At 32.5% G+C, this 21,786-nt stretch overlaps 2 protein-coding genes across 3 annotated transcripts; both read right to left on the reverse strand.

The window, feature by feature from the left end:
* Nucleotides 1-5,009: 5,009 nt before the first annotated feature.
* LOC114712907 (uncharacterized) lies at nucleotides 5,010-8,967 on the reverse strand. Its single transcript, XM_028897465.1, has 2 exons — nucleotides 8,205-8,967; nucleotides 5,010-5,439 (listed from the first exon to the last, which is right to left on the reverse strand). The coding sequence occupies exons 1-2, from the start codon at nucleotides 8,826-8,828 to the stop codon at nucleotides 5,353-5,355; spliced, it is 711 nt and encodes a 236-aa protein (XP_028753298.1). The 5' UTR covers nucleotides 8,829-8,967; the 3' UTR covers nucleotides 5,010-5,352.
* A 1,105-nt stretch (nucleotides 8,968-10,072) lies between these two features.
* On the reverse strand, nucleotides 10,073-16,734 carry LOC114712913 (pinin). 2 transcript variants are annotated; one of them, XM_028897475.1, is made up of 11 exons: nucleotides 16,730-16,734; nucleotides 14,211-14,326; nucleotides 14,018-14,128; nucleotides 13,700-13,765; nucleotides 13,264-13,437; nucleotides 13,063-13,176; nucleotides 12,588-12,659; nucleotides 11,845-11,928; nucleotides 11,643-11,743; nucleotides 11,278-11,362; nucleotides 10,073-10,815 (listed from the first exon to the last, which is right to left on the reverse strand). In XM_028897475.1, exons 2-11 carry the CDS (start codon nucleotides 14,286-14,288, stop codon nucleotides 10,411-10,413), a joined length of 1,290 nt encoding a protein of 429 aa, XP_028753308.1. In that variant the 5' UTR covers nucleotides 14,289-14,326; nucleotides 16,730-16,734; the 3' UTR covers nucleotides 10,073-10,410. The 2 variants fall into 2 exon arrangements, with proteins under 2 accessions (XP_028753308.1, XP_028753307.1); XM_028897474.1 differs by lacking the exon at nucleotides 16,730-16,734 and having other exon boundaries at nucleotides 14,211-14,393.
* Nucleotides 16,735-21,786: the final 5,052 nt, after the last annotated feature.

The raw sequence follows: 21,786 nt of genomic DNA on the forward strand, positions 1-21,786 counted from the left end.
CTTATATATCTGATTGATCCCCTATAGTGAAGGATAAATTTATGTGACTTGTGTGTTAGCCCCCATGATAAGAGTTTGGATGATTAAGATTATCTGACTATACATGTTTTGTATTTCTATTGATATATCTATATTTTTTGAGATTTAATAATTGTTCCACTTAACACTTCATGAGCATATGTTAGTATGTATGATGAGTTAGAAAGTTGGTTACTAAGGCGTTTGTCTCACCCTGTAGTTTCTACTATCTACAGGTGATAGTTCAGGTTAATGATCTGTTAGGTAAGGTCTCAGAGGTTTAGTGTTCTGTTATAACTTGTATAGCCCATTTTCTTTTGTTTTATGTGCTGACTAATTATATATATTGTCATATATGGCTCATCTATTTTGATGCTGTAAAATAATACATTTGATTATTGTTAATTGATGAAAGGGCTGTTAGAAGGCTAGAAACCTCTAAGACTTTGCACATGATATTCTTTTGAAAATATAAGTTTTGTTTGGGCTAAGGGTTAAAGGATATTTCTAAACTTTGAAAGTCTAAGGCCCAAGTTAATTATCGATATTGCTCATGATAGTATTTTATTTCTTTTAACCATGATAGTGATTTTAAAATATTAAGGTTTCTTCTTTTCTGTCATTGTTAATCTTTTAAATAAATTGTTTGATTTAATCTAAATGTAAATGGGTTTTGAAAGAATGGTCATGACACATGTATGTATATTCCTTCTAAAGTTAAAAGCAAAATGAAGTTTTTTTTTAATCTCATAATATAAATTTTAATCTCTTAATGTCTTCCTCTTGCGTTAAGTAGTCCATTAGTGTAACTAATAAAAGGCAAAACCATTATCGAAGAAGTCCTTTACCCAACTCTGTGCTTTTATATGGATTTATTGTCATCGGTGTTTTTGGGTGTATTGTGACAAATAGACTGCTTACTTAATATATATTATATATTTATCTAATATATTTTCAAAAACTAATAGTTCACAATTTTGTATATGGGGGAAAAATAATTCAGAGTTTAGATTTTTTTTTTTTATATAAGTATTTGATATCTGATGCTATCAATTCATATTCAAATATAGTCAAAACTTGATTTGGTTCAAACTCTAATCAAATTGGTGTTTGTTATGGAATTTTCTCCTTCTAGTTATTATGATTATTTAAATATTTAATTAAAAAATAATCAATAACGCGTGTAGACATAACACTGTCAAAACCATCAAGTCCATAACAACTTACGAACATAGTACAAATTAGGATTAATATGTTTTTATTTCTTGAAATTTAATATTGCTTTGATTTTGACTCTAAAATTTGAAACTAATACGCCTGAAATTTAATCCGTCTAAAGGTTGGACTAAAATCAAAATCGAAATGAGTTCGAATTATAGAGACAGAAAGTGGTACCGACAAATTATATATTGCTATTAAAACATTCATCCGCTCATAAATATAAGACTCTTATACATATTAATATAAGTTCTTGTATTAATGAGCTAAACACTAATAAATTAAGATCTATTGACACGCGCCAATCCCGCAAGCTCACCCTCATTCTCAGTTACGGCGTGTTATATATATATATATATAGAGAGAGAGAGAGAGAGGACGCGTCTAGGCATTTGAGATCGTTATTCACAATCATCATCGTCTCTCCTTAGAAGCAAAACCAATGGCGAAAATCACACCTGCAATTGCATGCGGAAGTCACAACAACAGCCGGAAAGAGCCGTTTACGATGGTGGAGCTCTCAGAATCGGAGGTAAACGCCGTTATGCAACTCATTCAACTCAGCAACGCCGATTCTTATTCGGGTCATACAGATCTCCAGGAAGACGATAATAGCAGTAATAACATCAGCTTCTCCTTCTTCACCTTCAGCAAAGATGAAAGCTGCAAATCAGTCGATGCAGCATCTTCCTCCTACTCCTCGACCTCCTCCCCCTCCTCCTCGTCATCGGTCGCTGCAGTATTGTTAATGGAAGCAGAAAAAGGAGAATTATTAGCAGAACAGGATCCTGATGGTGATGATGATAATGATCGGAGCAATTTCGGAGAGAGAAGGAACAAGAGGTACCGATCCATTGCAGAGTTATATAGGGTTACGGACGAGACTGTGTTGATGTCTGTTGTTAGGAGGAGGAAGAACGAGAAGGAGAAGGAGATGCAGCCGCAACCGTAGCGATCAGAAACGAAGTTGCTTCAAATTTGTCGAAGAGACTGAATCATGGTGGATTCCGATCAGCACAGATATGTGAATATTTGATATGAGTTTTGTGAATTTATTATTTTCTCTTCGAAATTTAACTGACATTTCTTTTCAAGTCCTTAATATGAGATCTAATTTGAGCTACTTGTATTCAAAATTGCTTGGTAATTTGAATTAGAAGGTGATCACATCATATATATATTTAACATCTTGGCTTGATCAGTTAAGAACTTGAAATTAATCCAACCAACTGAAGCGCGTGCGCGATAATTAGTTTCACACCTTCAATACTGTTGTGTTCAGCGTTTTAATGTGAAACTAAACACCCCCTGACATCGTAAAATGCATATATATGATGTGAATTCTGTACACGAGAAGTTGGCATACTTCTGAACTGTAGGATCTGGAAATTTTTACAGAGAAGGGGGGGAGGGGTTTTGGTTTGGCAAGATATTGTCCCATCACTTCGAAACTCAAGGGAGCTTTTGGTTTTCATTAATGGTGAAGAAGTTCTTGCTTGTTGAAGGAGGAAAAACTAATTAAGGCATGAGGCAGACCCAAGTTAAGGGTAAGAACTCCGTATAATGGCACAATGCCATTGATAGAACAAATATCTTTTAATTAACAATCTATTTAAAGATATTTAAAGATGCCTTTGGTTGAGTACAATGACGTTATACGAATTCATATAACCAACCTAGTTTGATGGAATTAATGAAGTTTTGTCATTGTTGTTGTTATAGTCGTAATCCAAATATATATAATCCACTACTACTCTTGTTGATTAAGCTAGCTGGTGTTCTGAAAATCTAACTTCAAGAAGTTTGCATAAGTGCCTCTAAATACAGTCATTTGCACTTGCAGTACCTTTTGTCCTTTCTTTTTTCCTTCAATTTTAAAGGGTTGTTAGCTCATAGACTTCAAATATACTACTTCCGGTCTTATTTATAAGAGTTAGTTGACTAATTTGAGGAAATTAAGAAAAGAAGTTAAGTTAATTATTTGTAATAAATAGGTGTTGTCTTTCCTAAAATATCCTTACTAATCAAATATATTGGCTAAAATTATTATTGTTAGAAGGACTATCTTGGGAAAAAATGTATAAATATGAGAGATAAAGTGGATTGGAGTCTTATATCTAGGATCAAAATAAAAGTCAAACAAGGTCTTATATTAAAGACCAGAGGTAGTACATTTTAATGTAAGATGAAGTGATAATAAAATAAAATGATGATATGAAAAATTAAAAAAAAATTTTGAGTATAGAAAAAATAAATTCCCTACTGTAGTCTTTGCGACTTCTTTATATCCAGAATAGAAAAGGTGCATGCATATCATGGTCAGATTATTTAATGATATGAGAGATTACAGCAAAAAGTGTGACTTTTGATATAATGAGTTGTGTGAATTCAAAAGTGATGTGTGGAAAGCATAACTAATGAGAGTCAATGTGCATGCATGTAACACACAACCTCACAGTGCGAACTCAATTCTCAGGCTCACATACATCGTCTTTTCAGAGGGAGAATGAAAGTGGAAGAGAGAACAAACGAGAGAGAGAGAGAGAAAATTATGATATTTTATGTTTTATGTATATATAATTATATTAAACATCACTAGTAAAGTTTATTAAAAAAATTGAAATGTTAAATTTTATATTTTGCACTGCATTGTAATAACACCAAAGTTGTTTGACAATTGTTGTTAAGATGATAGCAGATTTCAGGATATTGCTATAACATGAAAGACGATGAAGAGCTTGAAATCACAGTACCTTATAATCTTCTTTACCATAGGCTTCACTTCTCTTTTTTTTTTTTTTAAAAAAAAAGAAAGTCTAATGTATAGAAAATATTAAAATTAAAATTAAGAAAAAAATTTCCACCTTTAAAATAATTTATATTAAGCTCAATTTACAATATGAATGTTTTTGACCAAAAACTATGAAATATCGATTCAACTGAACAAAAAACATATCATGGGAGTTTCTCTATAAAATGCTTGCTCCAAGGAAGATTCCGACATTTGTCGGCCACAAAAATGCGGGCCCAAATGCCGATAGGCCTTCAAACCCATTCCTAGCTATTTGTATAAAGTTTCATTGGCCCTCTCGCGAGGGGGGCGCGATCTCAAACCTAAACAGAGGGTTTGTTATTTGAAAAAATCGTAAAAAAAAAAAAAAAAAAACTGCTGAAATAAAAAAAAATTGCACATAAGAATCCGTTCAAAGAATTGTTATCAAAACCCATACTAATATTATCATAAGTCTTAACTTGTAATTTTTCTATTTCGACAATTTTTTTTTTGCCATTTTTCCTTTACTTTGCGAGGCTCCGAGGTCTCTATTTAATGAACACACTTAAGTTCCATATGTTTTATTACTGGAAGATGTTGTGTCCATAGCAGTATCAGCAGTATTGTGGGGAATGGAAATCCCATGGAAACATGGATGTGAAAGCTTATCTTCTACAAAAGTTCAGTTCAGTTGAGCGCGAGCAGGTCATACCTTCTGGCAAGATAATTAAATTGCATTGTTTTTATCTTGGAGATCAGATTTAGATCTTCAAGATGTTATCTGGATAGTGTGTAGAATGATCCACAATGGCATTAAGAAAGTTTCTTTTTCTAAAGCAGAAGAAATTTCCATGTGAGGTCCCACATAAATTCAACAATTTAATGGGCAAAAATTGTCTAAAGCAGAAATAAGGGTAAACAAAATTCACCACGTATTTTAAAATAACATTCTCTTTCACCTTCAAACTTTATATCAAATGCCAGAAGCCCAGATGAGAAATTTCACAGCCAATCCCTTAGATTCCATAGCGAATCACTGGATTCAATTTACATTTTCCAATACACCATCAGATTTTGTTTTCCAAGTTAATAACCAATACCCAATTGGGGAGGAAAAATTAAAGAGATTTGAAAAATCCTAACTTAATATGTCATCTAAAATCTTCCTTGTTACAGTTTGCAGTTTGAGAATTTCCCGTGAATCACTCCAAACCCACTCATCCAAATTTCCAATCTCTGTTTTCTTCAGATCTCTTTGTCCTCAAATTGCGTAAAGCCATGAGAGTTCAAGTGAGAATGTGAGTGAACAGAAAAAAGGAGGATAGCAAAATGATGGCCACTCATTAAACACTGAGTCCATCAAAGCCACACCGCTTGTCAGTCAGAGATTGCTTCCTTGGACTTATCACTATTGCACAGTTCACAGATGCCTGCAACACAGTTGAGTTCACAAGATCATTCATCTGTTGTTCCAAAAACATAGCTAAAGGATAACTGTATTATTGTAATAACATTACTCATCACACATGGATCTTTTTTTATTGAAAAATAAATGTTGTAGGCCTATTGATCTTTTTAAGAATAAGGTGCTTAAATATCCCAGAAATATACACGAAAAAACACCCAGCATTTGAAAGTTTTTTTGGATTCTTATGTACCTTGGAAGTTTTATTTCATAACATTTATACCTTGAATTATTATTCACCATTAAATTTAACTATTAAAAAGTATCCGTTAAACCACATAATTTAACAATTAAACTTAACGGTGGATAACGGTCAGGTTATTTTTGCTACAAAAATAAACTTCTAAGGCATATAAGAGCCAAAAAAAAAGTGCTGAGTAGTCTTTCGTGTAAACTTTTAGAATATTTAAATACCTTATACCATCTTTTTATCATTGATTATCTACTTAAAAATTTCTCAAGAAATTACATCCCATGAAACTTAATAATAAATTTCCGAGAACTCTGGTAACTTTATGATGATTTTAATCCTCAAAATAATTATAGTTTTTGACAACCTTCAACTTAAATTTTTAATTTATGAACGAGTCCTAAATATACCCCCCCCCCTTCATGAGACTATGGAGATCATTGTTAAGATAGGGACACAGGACGGGGGGATGAGCTCATGTGCCCCACAAACAGTAAAGTCACATGCTGAAGTCTCTCTTTAATTTGTTCAAGCTCGCAATTTTTTCACATAGTAAAGCGGGTGGCAAAATACTGAATTGCAAAATAACATCACCTAGACGCCAGCCATGAAAAGTTGAAAGAAATAAAGAGAAAAGAAACGAAAACATAAGAAAGAAAAATGTGAAAGTTAAAAAAAAAAAAAAAACAACAACAAACAAACATTAGAGTGAACACTATAAACATAGTTTAGTTAGAGTAAAGAAAACAAAAGAGTTGGGGTAGCTTCTTGGTTTCATGATGCAGTTTCTATCCATCATTCACTAGGTTAATGAATCCAGCTATGGACTCTAGGTGGGGACCAAGCAGTTTGTCATTATATTTTAAGTTCTGTGCCATCATTCCATCCTAGAGCAGTAGAGCCTCTAGGCTGTTCATGGAGTGAGATTATTCTAGGGCATTAATAATTTAATGTAGACCAGCCGGTAACAACTACATTTTTCATTTGTCTGTTTCTTTCATGTTTGTGTATGAGCCAGGAGCTTCTCATCGCCTTCCTAGACATTCTTAGTTGCATTTAAAGTAGACATATTCCAGGACACTTCAACTAGATAAAGCTCTTTTCTTTTCTTTTTTAGGTCCGATGAACAGGTAATGCTTAGTTCACGAATAATACAAACTTTCCCTTATTTTAATTTGGCAAGTTGCTTTTAATAACACTTTTTCTGTTATATATTGACATCACTTGTGTTTTAAAATAAGCAACCAAAAGAAACTTTTGAGATTTTTTGGATTTGTTAATAACATGACCGATAAAAAATTTAATTGGTATGACATGATAATTATCAATATTGTTTATTTAATATCAATTATTTATTTTGTTCTACAAAAGACCCACAGTAGCTTCGATAAACTAATTATTAATAAGAAAGTCACAAGCTTTTATTATACTTTTTACTGTAGAAGATTTTACTTTTCATTTCTTTCAAAAACAGCAAAGAACTGTACAAAAACCACAAAATTGATCCTCAAACGTTCAAACCAGACCTTAATATTTAGACTAAGAACCCTGCTTGTATTTGTATCTTTTATGTATTTATAGGTCAATCAAATAGAACACTAAGTCACTAAAATGTTAAAAAGTTTCCTGGTAGCATAAATTGTTTGACTAAAACTTTCTCCCACCTCTACCACTCCAATTTAATTATTCCAGTCATCATCAAAATGTTAATATTTTGATTTTATTATTATTATTATTATTGAGAGATAAAACTGCAAAGGAAGAGCCCACAAAACAAGGTCTAGAAAATATCAAAGTATAAAAACGATACCACTGGAATGTCTTTCCGTACTATAAAATAAACAAACAAATGCAAGAGAGACGGAGGGAGCGAGCGTAAAAATCAAGCGCTCTTACCATCACTGGGAGCCTTTCTATACGACTTTCCAGGTTGAAAATCAAAATATTAAAAATTACAATTAACTAAAATTATTATCAAATTTTATATCACATTTTAAACTGTGATTATAAATTCAATTAAAATTACAAGGTTTAAACATATATTAAAATAATTTTAATTTCTAAATAATGACATTATTCAAAAAAAATTATATAAAAATCTTCTCATGTAATTTTTCTGAAACAAGATGAAGATCAATTCAAGGTAGGAAGAAGGCAATGCAGGGGATGCTGGCAATGTTTTCCTTTTAATTAGAACATATTAATATACTATTTGTAGTTTCAGATGCTCTTTATTCTACCGTTTCCATAAAGGGTAGTGGATTTCGTAAACACAGACACACAAAACAGCTAGAATCCACACTAAATCCACGAGAATAATAAGCTTGATTTTCAAGCAGAGCGGAAGATTAAGCTTAATCAGGCAAGTTCAATTCTACCTATGGCAATATTGCAGGAAGATAGAGTTAAGGCTGTGAAAACAACGGAGAAAAACGAAATTTGAAGCCTAATTAATTGGAAAGCAAAACGGAATGCCCATGAAAAACTCAGTGAAGTCACATTTTGAATGCCATGAAAGCAGAGAAAGGAGTGGAGAGAACCTGAACGCTAGGAGAATCGAAGTTCATGATCCGGATCTTAGCTCCGACATCACCAAAGATCCGTAACTCGACCCGGTCATTGACGGAAGCGTCTCGGATTAAATCGGCAGCGTCGGCCTGAAGCAAATTGACCCGATCGACGACGATCGTCGCCTGTACTTGCCTCTTACTGTGCGCTTCCTGGTAGAATCCAGGCACGGAAGCTTTGCCCAACGGGATTCCCTTGTACATCACGGTGAACCTGGACTCACCGTACTTGATCCCCACCTTGTTAGGGTTCACGGCGTTGAAGAGCAGCAAAATAGTGAGGGAGAGAGAGACAGTAGTGGCGGCGGTGGCGGTGGGGATTGAGCCGTCGTTGGGTGCGGCGAAGGAGGGAGGGTTGGTTGTGATGCCCATGGATTGGACGGTAACCTGCTGGAGCTCGAACTGGGGCTTCTTTGGCTTGATGGCAAGGATAATGACGAGGACGACAGCGAGGACGAGGAGAGCGAGGAAGGAGAAGAGGAGGAAGAGGCAGCAACAGCAGCCTCTGAAGGAAGCGGAAGAGGAGGAGGAGGAGGAGGAGCGATACGACGGCGTGGGATAGTAGTAGCGGTGATTATGGGAAGAGTTTGTAGTCATTTTTGAGCTGTTTCTCTCTTCCTCTACGTCTCGCTCTTCTGCTCTCTCTCTCTAATCAATGTCTGGGTTAGCTTCCTGAGAATCTACTATTCCAGCGTATTTGCAGTTCCAAAGGTGGGGGAGAGAGAGAGTGCGTGCGTGGGTGTGAGAGGGACTGAGAGAGGAAGTGGGGGGTGAGTGAGAATAGATAGTGGAACGGAGGAATGAAGGTGGTCACTGGTCGTGGTTGACACTTGACGAACATTCGTGCTTGACCGGGTAAAAATTAATCACGCTAAAAATGTATTAAAATTAATTACCCTTAAAATTACTAAAATTTTTTAATAAAAATTTTCTAAAAATGTGTTATTATTTGTAAATAACGTGTGAGAATCAACCAACATCTTGTTGGTTAAGATGGTATAAATCCACAGTAATTTAAAAATATTCTGAGTTTTGTAAAAAATTGTGAAAAAACCTTATTTGAAATTTAGTACTATCAATCTTTTTAATGAAATTTTTCCATGAATTAAGATTAAAAGCGATAAAATTCTATATTCATTTTAAAAGCAGATGTGCAATATACTGAATTCTTTTTTTTTAAAAAAATCCAGATGATAAGGGAAGCTTGATAATTTATTAACAAATATTATCAATTTAAGAAAAATAAACATCATTCATTATACATAATAAATGACAGATCACAGACATAGATTTTTTGTTTTTTTTATACTGGTATTGATATATTAATGATTATGCTCTCTCTCTCTTGTTTTTTTCGTCCCTTTAAACAACACTACAAAATTTACTCATCTGAGTGGCGAGGGGATTAACGTAAATTTATTATTTTATAAAACGCAACAATTTCGACGTATAAACATCTTAGGCTTTATAATATCAACCTTCATACCATTAGGCCTTAAAAAATGTGCTTAACGAGCCATTAAAGATTTTTTTTTTGAAATGCAAGGGGCTAGACCTGCCTTGGATGAAGTTAAATATGCCGACACCCAACAGTCCAACATTGACAGTTTGTTGGTGTTTAGGGTGGGGCGTCCTGCCCCAAAAGCGCACGGCCGGATGCACTTTGCAGTTTGCACTAAGCAGCTCAAAATGGCTGTCTCATGCACCAGGTTGGCTGGCAATGCCATCACAGAAGTTGTGAAAACGAAAAAGGTCCCGCACAGTACACACAAAAACAGATAGTTCTTGAATCCAGTTTGCTTTAAATTCACCACAAAATGACAGGATAACACTAGGCTTCATTTAGTGACAACGAAACCAGAGGGACCCAAACTTTCCCTTGACACAGAACAATTTAACGACAAGTTCTTGTTAAAGGTCAGATGGAATGGCAATATACTAGGAATATAAATGCTGAACAAGGGCACAAACCCACAGGCATTTTGTGCATTACTCTAATTCTCCAAATTACAGCAACTCAATAGATGCTGAGCTCGAAAGCAGAAACTACTGATGTAACAATGGATGAAGGGGTAAAAAAGAAATATGTATCACTAGGCCTACCAGAAACAACCAATAAAACAACTACATCAGAGCAATATTTTTATGTAATCATTGAAAATTCTGGAACCTCGACCCATCACTTCTGCTCCATATTATCAGCGTCTGCCACAGCATCTGCACTGAAATTACCAGCTTCTGCCTTGCTTGTTTCATCAATCCTTCTACCAGAATCATCACCAACTAGTACATCGTCCATGATATCATCCTCTCCAACATTTATATCCTCCACATCATCATCGTCCACGTCATTGTTGCCACCCCCAGGAATCTTTGTTTTCTTTGGCCCATGCTCCAACCTATGAGTATCCAATTCTTTGTCCATGGTTTCCTGTAAATCCTGGTCATTATTTACTTTCCTTGTTTTTCTTGCATTCTGCCATCTCTCCAACTCCTTCTCAACATTAGCAATATACTGCTCCCCAATCTGTTTCTGATACTCAGATAGCTCCCCTCTTCTTGCATTCTTCCATTCAAGAAATGCCTGTAAGTTCACAGATAAGGGATCAATACAGTAGACTGATTTTTATTTTTTTTCCTTTTTTTTTGGGGGGGGGGTGGTTGGTTGATTTCACAGGTCAAGGAAAACTTCTCAAGCTGCACAGCTGAGTCGTCACTTACATGTACCTCTAGTACAGTGCTACTTAAGCTGAATTATAGATCACATACCCGTTCGGGCATAGGTCCACTAAGATGATGATATACTAACAAGATAAGACCACATGTAAACTGATATTTTAAAGCCAATGATTCTTAATCCAATTAGATTGCCAGTATGCCCTCCCAAATATCCACCTTGATGCAAGAAAAGATATCCTACAAGATTTTGAAATAAGAATGGACCAATTTTGGGTGGCTTTCAACAGTTAACCACATAATGTGTATGCTTAAAGACCAAAACAATGTGTGAGCATAAATTTAAATTCTAAACTCCCAATGGCCCCACCTCTTCTTTGCGCTTTTCTAAGGCTGCTTCATTTTCATCCAAGGGCTTGTTGGGCAAATAGTATATCGGAGGTTCTGTTTTAGTCCTGAAAAATAAATAGAAAACATGCCTTAAACACAAGTCACAAATGGAAGAAATAAAATTTTCATGTCTGCCTAAATCCAGCTGTCAAGTTGTTTCAACACAACAATGCGCATGAAAAGAAACTTAAGAAACTTATCTTCGTCTCAATAAAATGTGAATATGGACACTTTTGGACGAAAATTAAAAATAACCTGCAGACCAATAGGTAATGGCATAACGTCAGGTAAAGATGTGCAGCTGTTAGACGTGACTAGCACAATATTACATTTGAAAGCACAAACCTTATAAAATTGCATAGCCTTTTATGATGCTCACTCCACCGAAGAAACAGCAACTCCAATTTCTTTTCTTCCGTCTTAGCAGCCACACGTGCTCTAAGAGTCTGACAAGAAATAGGTCAAACAGAAACACAATATTTAGAACTATTAGCAGTCTGGTCATAAATTCAATGTGGCGAGAAGGCATATTTATTTAATAGCCAACCAAGTCTCTCCTCCGTTTTTCAGCAATCTGTTCACGCTCTTCTTTCCTAAGCCTTTCACTTTCTTCACGTGCTCTTTGCTCAGCCTAGGAAAAAGTTCCAAAACATTAGAGATAGTTACAAATTTCTAGATGTTGTCACAAGTGTAAGTGTGTGTGTGTGTGTGTGTGAGAGAGAGAGAGAGAGAGAGATGACTGAGGTTCAGCTGTTCAGTGCTGGATATTAAGATGCATCTACAACTTGACAAAGACGTTGCGTACTTATTCCATGTAAATTTACATCAACTATGAAAATCATGACAAATATGATAAGTGTAATTGTTCAGCATGCAACAGGATGACTGTAGAAAATATGAAATTATAGAGCATGCCCCATCAATGACGAATAATTAAATGCACCCCTTCCTTTTTGTTTATACTCAACGCATACTCTTTAGAACATGTCAAATGGGAATTCCTATGAGCATCCGAGCACACCCCATTAACAAATTAATCAAGTTGTTTACGTGAAATCTCTACAATTAGTCTCATGTGATTGCAATCTACCATAAGGACGCCGCACGAATTCATAACAATTGTTCTATCGTCCATAATTCTACATAACCTTAGCTTATGATGGTGAATTGACTGAATTGATCTCTAAACGCATCTATAGGTTTAAGATAAAGAAGGATTTAAGTGCTTCATCTTCTAAACCAGTTAAATGAGAGAAGCTCCAAATACTAATAAACTTGCACCAGACTTACTCTTTGCAGGGAGTTAGACCTTCGCATGTATGCTTCTGTTCCTGAAAGTTGCATGTCTTCTTTTCTGAATTTCTGGGGCAGTTCAAGATAAAAGCAAAAACATAACAATATGAAAATAGAGTCAGTGTGTTAATGATAAAAGGATCAGATAAACCTAGTAACAAACTGAGAAAACAGCAATATGAAAATGATGTATGGTGCAGACCATTTTGTTAGATGCAGTTGGTAACATTGCAATTGAGTCCATATTAGAACAATAGAAAGAGGACAAAATACAATTGATAAACCATGAACCATGACCACCAATTTCCAACAAACACCTCTTGGATGTTTGTCAATTAAGTGCATATGAGCTAGGTATGCATTGAATTTAGAGAAACAACATGAAGATAAACGCAAATCAACTGCTAAATTGAGCTCATGATACAGCAGTAGGAAGTATCCGGAAAGCAAGTATGCAATTAGTCTTTCATACCTCCAAAGTACCCAAGAGCTGACCAAGCATTCTTTTATTTCTATTAACCAGTCGTGGATCGTCATTCTTCGGCAATACCCTTGGAACAGGTTCTGCAACAGGAATCTCAGAATCCTTAAGGAAAAGAAAGGTCTATAGCATTAGATACATAATCCCCATATAAATCCTTTATTTGAAAGGAAACACATGTGCATTCACCACCTTAGAAGTTCTTTGATTGTTATCTCTTCCAGACCACCCACTTTTCTGAAAATTGGAAGGCTTCCCATCGCTCTGAGCAGCTGCATCAGTCCCATCAACGTCATACCTAGCTGGATAATCCTTCTTAACTTCCTGTCCTGCATCCGCGTCCTCAAGCAACTCTCCATCTTCCACCTTCATTTCCAAATGAAGACATTAGACTATGCTCCTATCTCCAACTTTTTTCTTGGGGGGAGGCGTGTTACAATTTTTTTTGGTTTGTCATCAAAGACAATTCACATAAACCCAAGACTCAACCAACACCCATCGACTTCTAACAAAACTACCAACGACCGATATGTTAGATAGAAACCAACATAATAACAGAAAGAAAAAGAGACTAATTTACAGCATTTAATTCTAAAAGAATGAGGTAAAATAAAAAGAATATGTTCACCTTAACAACTGCTGACGAAAGTCGGCGCTTTGCAGGAGGTTGATCTTCTGATTCATTCCGATCACTCTGAAAAATAAAATGATGTAATTAGTATCCTAAAATTCATTTTCTAATCGTCAAGACTTGCGCCAGTTGTCATTCCAAGAGTTTTTCCACCAAAAGGGCTGACTAATTTCGCACAGAAAAGATCGTTACAGTCTAGAAAAAATTTGGGGGGGGGGGGGCTAAAATCCACGAACAAGAAATTGGGATCATTTCATAGAACCCTCAGCACCGGAAGATAGAGGGAAAACAACAAATGAAGGAGAAATTCCATACAGGTCGAATGAAGCCTCGTTGACGAGCCCCATTAGCAGCAAGGTTGCGGGGGCCAGCACCTGTTAACCCACCTCGGCGAATCCCTCGAGGATCTCGAAGCCGCTCTGTAATCTGGAAAAATCACAGACAGGAGATAACATCAACACCAGAATCGACCACACAGAAACACAGAGAGAAATAAAAGAGAAGTGACCTCGCGCTGCTGGCGTTGAAGTTCATCGATCTCTTTGCGGAGCTCGTCCTCCGTCTTCTCCACGGCAGTGCTCCCCATTAGGGCCGATTCAAGAAAGCTAAGGAAGCAGTGACACACTATCACCAACGGACGAAGCGTGTGCTATAAACCCTCGGAAAGGGTTCGCTGCAGCCTAGAGGGTTCTTCAGAAGAGGTCCATTGGTGGAAGTGGGAGCTAATAGGTATTTTATCGGAATAAGTAATTAAGATAGTTAAACTAACATTTGTACTGTTTAACATTTGTTGAAAAAAAAAATTGATCTAATTAACTCCGGTAATTTTATCTCAATTGTAATCTTATTCTTAAATTTTAACCCAATATAACTCATTCCTAATACTTTTGAATTAGTTGAAATTTAGTTATTGAACTTTGAGTCTTATCACTTATAGTTCAATCATTTAAAACATTAGTCTTTAAGTTTTAAAGAATATTTTTAGTTCTTATAATTTTATTTTTGAAAATGTAAAGACTTACATTTTAAATTATAATAATTAAGTTGTATTGAGACAATATTTAAAAACTGAGTTTCAATTGAGTTAAAATAGTGAAGACTGAGTTTCATGGAGTTAAAATTTAGGAATTAAATTGCAACTAACTCTGAATTATAAAAATCAAATAATTAATTTTTTTCTTCTTTTAAACTATAAGATTGAATCCTTGTCTTGCTTAAATATTATTTAAATTTTAAAATTTCAAATCAACCTTATTTCCTATATTTTAGTAGCAATTTATTATACTTGAAAATAAAATGAAATATTTTTGTAGGAATTTCTGATTTGATATTTGAAATTTAAATGGTATTTTTTTTAATTTTTCCAGATTATTTTTAATTTGTGTGGATGAAATGCCTTTTTTGAATTTTTTGGAGAATCAAAAGGGCCAGAGCCCAAAATTATCGAGTCACTTCAAAATTGTTGGTGGACTACTATTAATCATCCAAACAACTTTTAACTTTTTCAACTGATTTTTTATAAGCACCTATCCAAGCATAAATCATATTACACTAACTGACTTTTACTCCAACTTCAGTTACAAAAGGCAATTAGACTATAAGTTAGTTTTGTCTAACGCCAATCCAAACATACTAGTGTCCCCCGTTCCATATCCCAAAACCGAAAGGCTCCAACCCAGTTCTCTTCGTTGTAGAGGAGCGGCGCGTTTCAATGAGCCCTTACGATGTGTTTGCATTAGTGGGAGAACTAACTTTTATTTTAGCTGATTTTTATAAACTTAAATTAGAAAAAAAAAATCAGTTAATATAATATAATTTATGTTTGGATTGGTATTTATAAAATAACAGTTAAAAAAAATTAAAACTTATTTGGATAAGTAATCTAAAATCAAGTTTAGATATAAAATAACCGGAAAAAATATGATTTTTATTAAATAATACATATTTATATCACATATATATATATATATAAGGTGACAATTATTAGACAACTATTAAAACTAAAATTATAAAAATAAAATTAGTTGTTATTGGGAAAAATTTTAAAATACATTTTATCAAGTTAAATATATTTAATGGATAAAAATAAATATTAAAAAACATCTTAGTCAATTAAATACTCCTCCAGTCTTAAATATAAGACCCCTTTTTATTGAAAATATTAAATTAAATTTAAAAATATTATCTATTAAAATTAAATTCAAAATTCTAATATATAAATATATAATTAATAATATAAATTAAATATTTTAAATATATTAAATAAATAATATTCTATTCATTATATTCATATTCCATTTTATTCAAAAAGAATATTATAATTAAATATTGTAATAAATTGAAAAATGAAATATTAATATTTAGAAAATTTTAAATATTTATAAATTAATTAAAAAGAAAAAAGAATTCTTTATTTTGGCGACCCAAATTACACTACGAAAAGTACCGGAGTATGTTTGAAGGGAAAAAATCAATAACATCCAAATATCCGTAAAAATATAGTGAAGGAAGAAAACACTGATCAATTTTCCAAAACAAATGTGGCTGCCAAGATAACAAAGCTTGTCGTCAAGGGAGGATTTCGTCGCCATAGCTGGATAGGAATTTGATGGTGGATCTGAGAGGGTGTGCTGCGACCATGACCATGGGCAATTTGGTTGAGATGAGAGAGAGACGGGGCTAAGTTTCAGACTGGGAGGCAATAAGAAAGAAGATTTTTGAGATGATTTGCTTTGCTAGCGAGACAAGGGAAAAGAGGCTATGCAAATGGGCAAACAGAATAGAGGGAGATGACGGAGCAGAGGCGTGAGAGAAAGGGGAGAGGGGGTAGATGAGGGGGTAGATGAGGCTTATCAGAAAAAATAAGTAACTTTTATGGCCTCAATCACTCAGCCAAACAAAGCACTAAGTCAAATAGGGGGAAAAAAAGCTTATCCAAACAAGTATTTATCTGCAAACACATCATCAACCCACGTTTTGCATGTTCCAATACATGTTTGGATCCAAACACATGCTTAGGATCCAAACACACGCTTAGTGTTTGGGTGAAAATTAAACTACGATTTAAAAAGTATTTTTATGACAATCAAAGTAGTTTCATGACCAATGTGATTTTAAAAATATTCTGCGTTACAAAAAAAAAAAATCAATATTAAACTTCCTCAATCCTCCTTCCTTTCTTAAAACTTACTCCTCTTATCCTATTTAAAAGGTAGAGGGGAAAATTTTTTTAATCATTTTTATAGGGTAGGGAGAGAAAATTTTGACATAAATATATAATTTTATTTTTTATTTATTATTGTATTAACTTTGTTCTCATGAGGTATAATGTATATTAAACAGAAATAAGATTGGAAAGTTATTGAATTTTAAATAAGAGTTAGTGTAATTTAAGTGTTTTGAGATATATACGAAACATGCTAGAAGTGACTTATAAATAGAATTAGAAAAATAACAAATTAATTTAGTTCATTTGGGGAACTCAAGAAAACAGAAAATTACAAATCCTAAATTAAATTACAAATTTTTTTTTAAAATGTGTCGTTATTTACAAATTAGATATAGTGAAAACCTAATATAAGAAACAGCCATGATTTAGAATTTAATAATTTTCAGGTTTTTTTTTTTTTTAGATTTGGCCTCCCATATCTTGAAACCTCTTCCATTACGCCTTCCTAGTCTGTATTCCCTTCTTCGGAACACCTCTCTTAAATCTAGTTGGTGCTAATGTAGCAATCAAACACCTCTCTCAAATCTCTCTGAAGTGTGAGGTTATGAGTTTAAATATTTTGTAAATAATATAATGAGCACATGAATTATGACAAAAAATGATAATGGTATTGTAAAAAATAATAAATTATTTTAATAAGTAAAATAATTACACACAAATATTGAAAAAAATGCAGCTTAATTCCTTATAAAATTAATGGATAACTAAGATTCTTTAAAAAATAAATAAGTAAATCTCTCCATCAAACCATAGGAATAATTAAGTTGCTATTTGTACCTTTTAAAATTACAATATGTGTTCCATAAGGTCATAATTTGATGGGGAAAATCATATTGGAGGTACCTATACTTTCTTTCAATTTTTAATTTGGTACCTATGTGTTTTTTTTCTCTTTAATTAAATATTTAATTTTATCTTTTTAGCAACATTAGCTCTTATAACTTTGTTCTATTGATATTTTTAGTCTCTACATAAGGATTAATGATGTTAATAGAGGAAAAATAAAGATTTAGTTAAGAACAAAAAACACATACGTACCAAATTGAAAATTAAAAAAAAGTATAGGTACCTCCAATATGGTTTTCCCCTAATTTGATGCTCTCAATGATACGATAATAATTAATGTATGTTTTCGTTATAGGTAGTAACAGATCCAAGACATGTTTTTATACCATCAAGAAGATCAACTTGTAACGTCAAAAAATATGAGTGATAAAAGTATTGACATAACATGTTTTTTTAATATTCTTCATAAGATTTTTGTTATTAAAATTTTTAATCATTAATTTCATAAGCTCCGAGTTCTCATCAAATGTCATTTTCTCCAAAAATATTATTTAGGTCACTAATTACGTACATCTATAAATATAACTCTCCCGAAGAAAAACAACAATTGCAGTCGCAGTAATTCAAATTGTTAACATCACAAAAAGGTAAATGTTATAAATCACCAACAAAAATAAGTACAAAATATTTTGTGAATATATAAAAGTTTTCTCTCATATAAAACCCCAATGTAGTGTTTCCTTCTATACACACGTATAGTTATGATCATGCAAATACAGAAAATCTGAGGGCCTATTTCTTTTTGTTCTTTTTTTTCTTATTCTCAAAACAATTTTATAAAATTATTTTTAGGAAAAAATTTTGAAAAAAATTGTTTGGAAAATAATTTTTAAAAAATCACATTTGAAAAAAAATATAAAAAATTACATTTTGACAAGTGGTAGTTATCACCGGTAATGATAAGTAGTAGGTAGTAGAGGAAAAGAGAAAAAAGATTTCTCTAATTTTTCAAAACAAAAAAATAAAAAACACAAAAACAAAAAAAACATGTAAAAGTTATTTTGGTTTTTCACTTTTTAAAAACATATTATTGTTTTTTGTGTTTTTTTTAAAACAATCAAATAAAAACAAATTGGCAAACAAATCTTTTTTGTTTTTTTGCTTTTTAAAACCAAAAATTGTTTTGAAAACAACAAAATCAAACAAGCCCTAAGTCACCCTACTTTTCAATAAGACTTGTGCTGGAGACAAGAAAAGTGTGAAACAAGATGTATTAATGCCCAAGGCTGAGATGCTTTCAGCAATTAAAGTAATATTTTTTCACTTCCATTTAGTATTCTAAAATATTTTTTACGCGGTATAATTTTGTCTTAAATTATTAATTTTTTTCAAGAGTCATTCTACCCTTAAAGTATTTTTTTCAAGAGCACTTTTAATCTCGCTTTTAAGCCCTAAAAATGTTTGTTAAATAAATGTGAATTAGACACCCTAAAATAATTTTTCATATTAATTTTTTAAAATATTGGACATACTTGAAAAAAAAATACTTGAGGATGCTAAATCAACTTTTAATCCCAAAGTCTATGTATATGTGATATGTGTGCATATATTACCTCTCGTCCTTAATAAAAAAATTAATTAAATATTTAATTTGTTTTGAAATATATCGCTTCAACTCATTTTATCTCTAATATTTGTCCACTTTGTGCCCTAGGTAATCCTATGATGATTACACATATTAGAGAGTTTTCATTAAGGGTGGATAGTTCCTATCTCCAATAATTTCAATACACATGATCGATATAAGAATATTTTTTAAAAAAACATTATCTATTTATTATAAATAACTAATTTAACTAATTTTTTAATTTTTATAAATTAGTTATTCAGTTTTTATATTAAAAATTTAGACATAGTATAATTAATCATACGCGTGTGTATAGTCCTTGAAAAGCGGAAGTCTTGGATTTCTGGAAGCACGGCTGCATGTGCATGGGGGCGTGCCCTCGTGCTTGCCCGCCAGCAATTGACGCCGCAGCCACTTCTCGTTGTCTTCACTTTGCGCTGTATGCCTGTATTAATTACTTGGATTTTTTTTTTACTTTTTATTTTATTTTCCAGAGTTCCACTTCTTGATTACTACATGATTTCATTTATATTATTTTGCCTTCGAAAATAATCAATTTAAATGTGTTATTGTCAATGGCAATATAGAAAGGATTCAAGGTAAGATTTTTTTTGTTTTTCAATTTGAAGGTAGGGTATTGAGTTTAAGTTTTATAATGTGCATTAAAAAATATATATTAAGATTAAAAGTGATTATGAAGGTTACTAAAAGGGAATTGATTTTTCATGCTTAAAGTTGAGAGCTCAAATCTCACAAATAAAAAATTTATATTGAGAGAGTTATATATCTTTAAATAAATGAATAATATGACAATGCTTAAGTTTGACATGACAATAACATTAAATAAATGCATTAAAAATTAATTCACATACTCCCAGTTTAAGATTTGTCGATAATAGATAAAACAAAAACAGGATGATAAATCACAATCCTTTCAAGATGGCAAGTTCAATTATATTTCTTGTTGACTAAGTTTTATAACATTGTCTTGGCCAAAAATAAAGCTTAATTATTGCCCACTTGATAAAATATAAGGATACATGCTTGTCTCTTTAAGCAGAGCAAAACATAATTGAGAAGGTATTGTACTCTAAGCGAATAGGTGAGGGTTCAATTCTCAACTCTCGTAGTTAGAATAAGAAGGTGTTTGGATGAAATCAAAACTATAATTTTAAGAGTACTTGTACGGTATACGAAGTAAATATATAAAAAAATCTATCTCGATTTACAAAAAAGTGTTTCTGATAAGCACTTTTTATGGTGCCCAAACACCCCGTTAGTCTAGTTGGGAAGAGCAGGCTTGTTAACTTCTATAAAAAAAATTAAAAAAATTATACATTATGATAGTTTGTGAGAAAGACGGTCTTTTTTTTTATTCTAACATTTCTTTAATTAAAATATTTTACAGGTGAAGATCAAAATTAAAGAGCTTGTTCAAGATTGAGAAATCTTGAAGGAATTGTGATATCATATTGTACAAGAGTTTGTGAGGAGTTGTGATGACTTCTAAGATGTATTGCGGCTCTATTAGTAATCAAATCGAACTTAGTTTGTGAAAAAAATAAAACATCTTAATCAAGTAAATAGTTATATTTGGATTAAATCAACATAAAATGTTGTGAATTATGCATGCTGTTCTTCATCTTTATAACTCTATTAGTGTCTCCGTTGTGTTGTTAAACTTAATCTTCATAAAAAAAACTAAATTTTTACAATACCCAATTTACCCTCTCTTGAGTAATCAGCATTTCTAATGATTATTTATAATAATTAATATTCCAAATATTTCGTAAAGTGACTAATATTTTGGATTTTTTTTTCATATTAAGAAGGAGCATATTTATACAATAATTTATGGTCATATATAAATACTTATGTTGAATTTTTCAATTACTTTTCTCATTAATTAGTGTACTGTACAAGTGGGTTAACATAATCACGTGGGCGCATCCAATTGATAGCCAAGGATTCCATCTCTTATTCCCTTTTTCCTAGATAGTTCAACAATAATTCACCTCGGTTCAGTAGTTTCATTATAGTACTATATTAGTGTGGACCTTGGTCTACCATCAATTTTTATACATAAATTATCAATATCGTTTTTAAATTATATTTTAAAATGATATCATATTTTTATTCGTTAAAAATATATATGCATACTTTATCCATTCATTAAACAATTTTATCTATATTAATAAAGCATATAATTGAAGTTAAGAAAGAAACAAAATAATGTTTATTCTGATCCTTTTATTTCAAAATATACAGTACACTTACGGAATAGTAAAGCTTTTAAATAAAACACCTCTTTATTTTGTTGCAAAAAAAAAATGCTTCACCTGCCATTATTTTTTATTAAGTGTAAAATAATTTAGAAATAATCAATACTTCATTAAAATTCTAGAGTCATAGTATTGCAAACAAATTCTGAAACCTTGATAA

The sequence above is a fragment of the Neltuma alba genome, unplaced genomic scaffold (assembly GCF_004799145.2).
Source record: "Neltuma alba isolate B1F8T4 unplaced genomic scaffold, ASM479914v2 tig00011398_pilon, whole genome shotgun sequence".
In the NCBI taxonomy this organism is placed as follows: Eukaryota; Viridiplantae; Streptophyta; class Magnoliopsida; order Fabales; family Fabaceae; genus Neltuma; species Neltuma alba.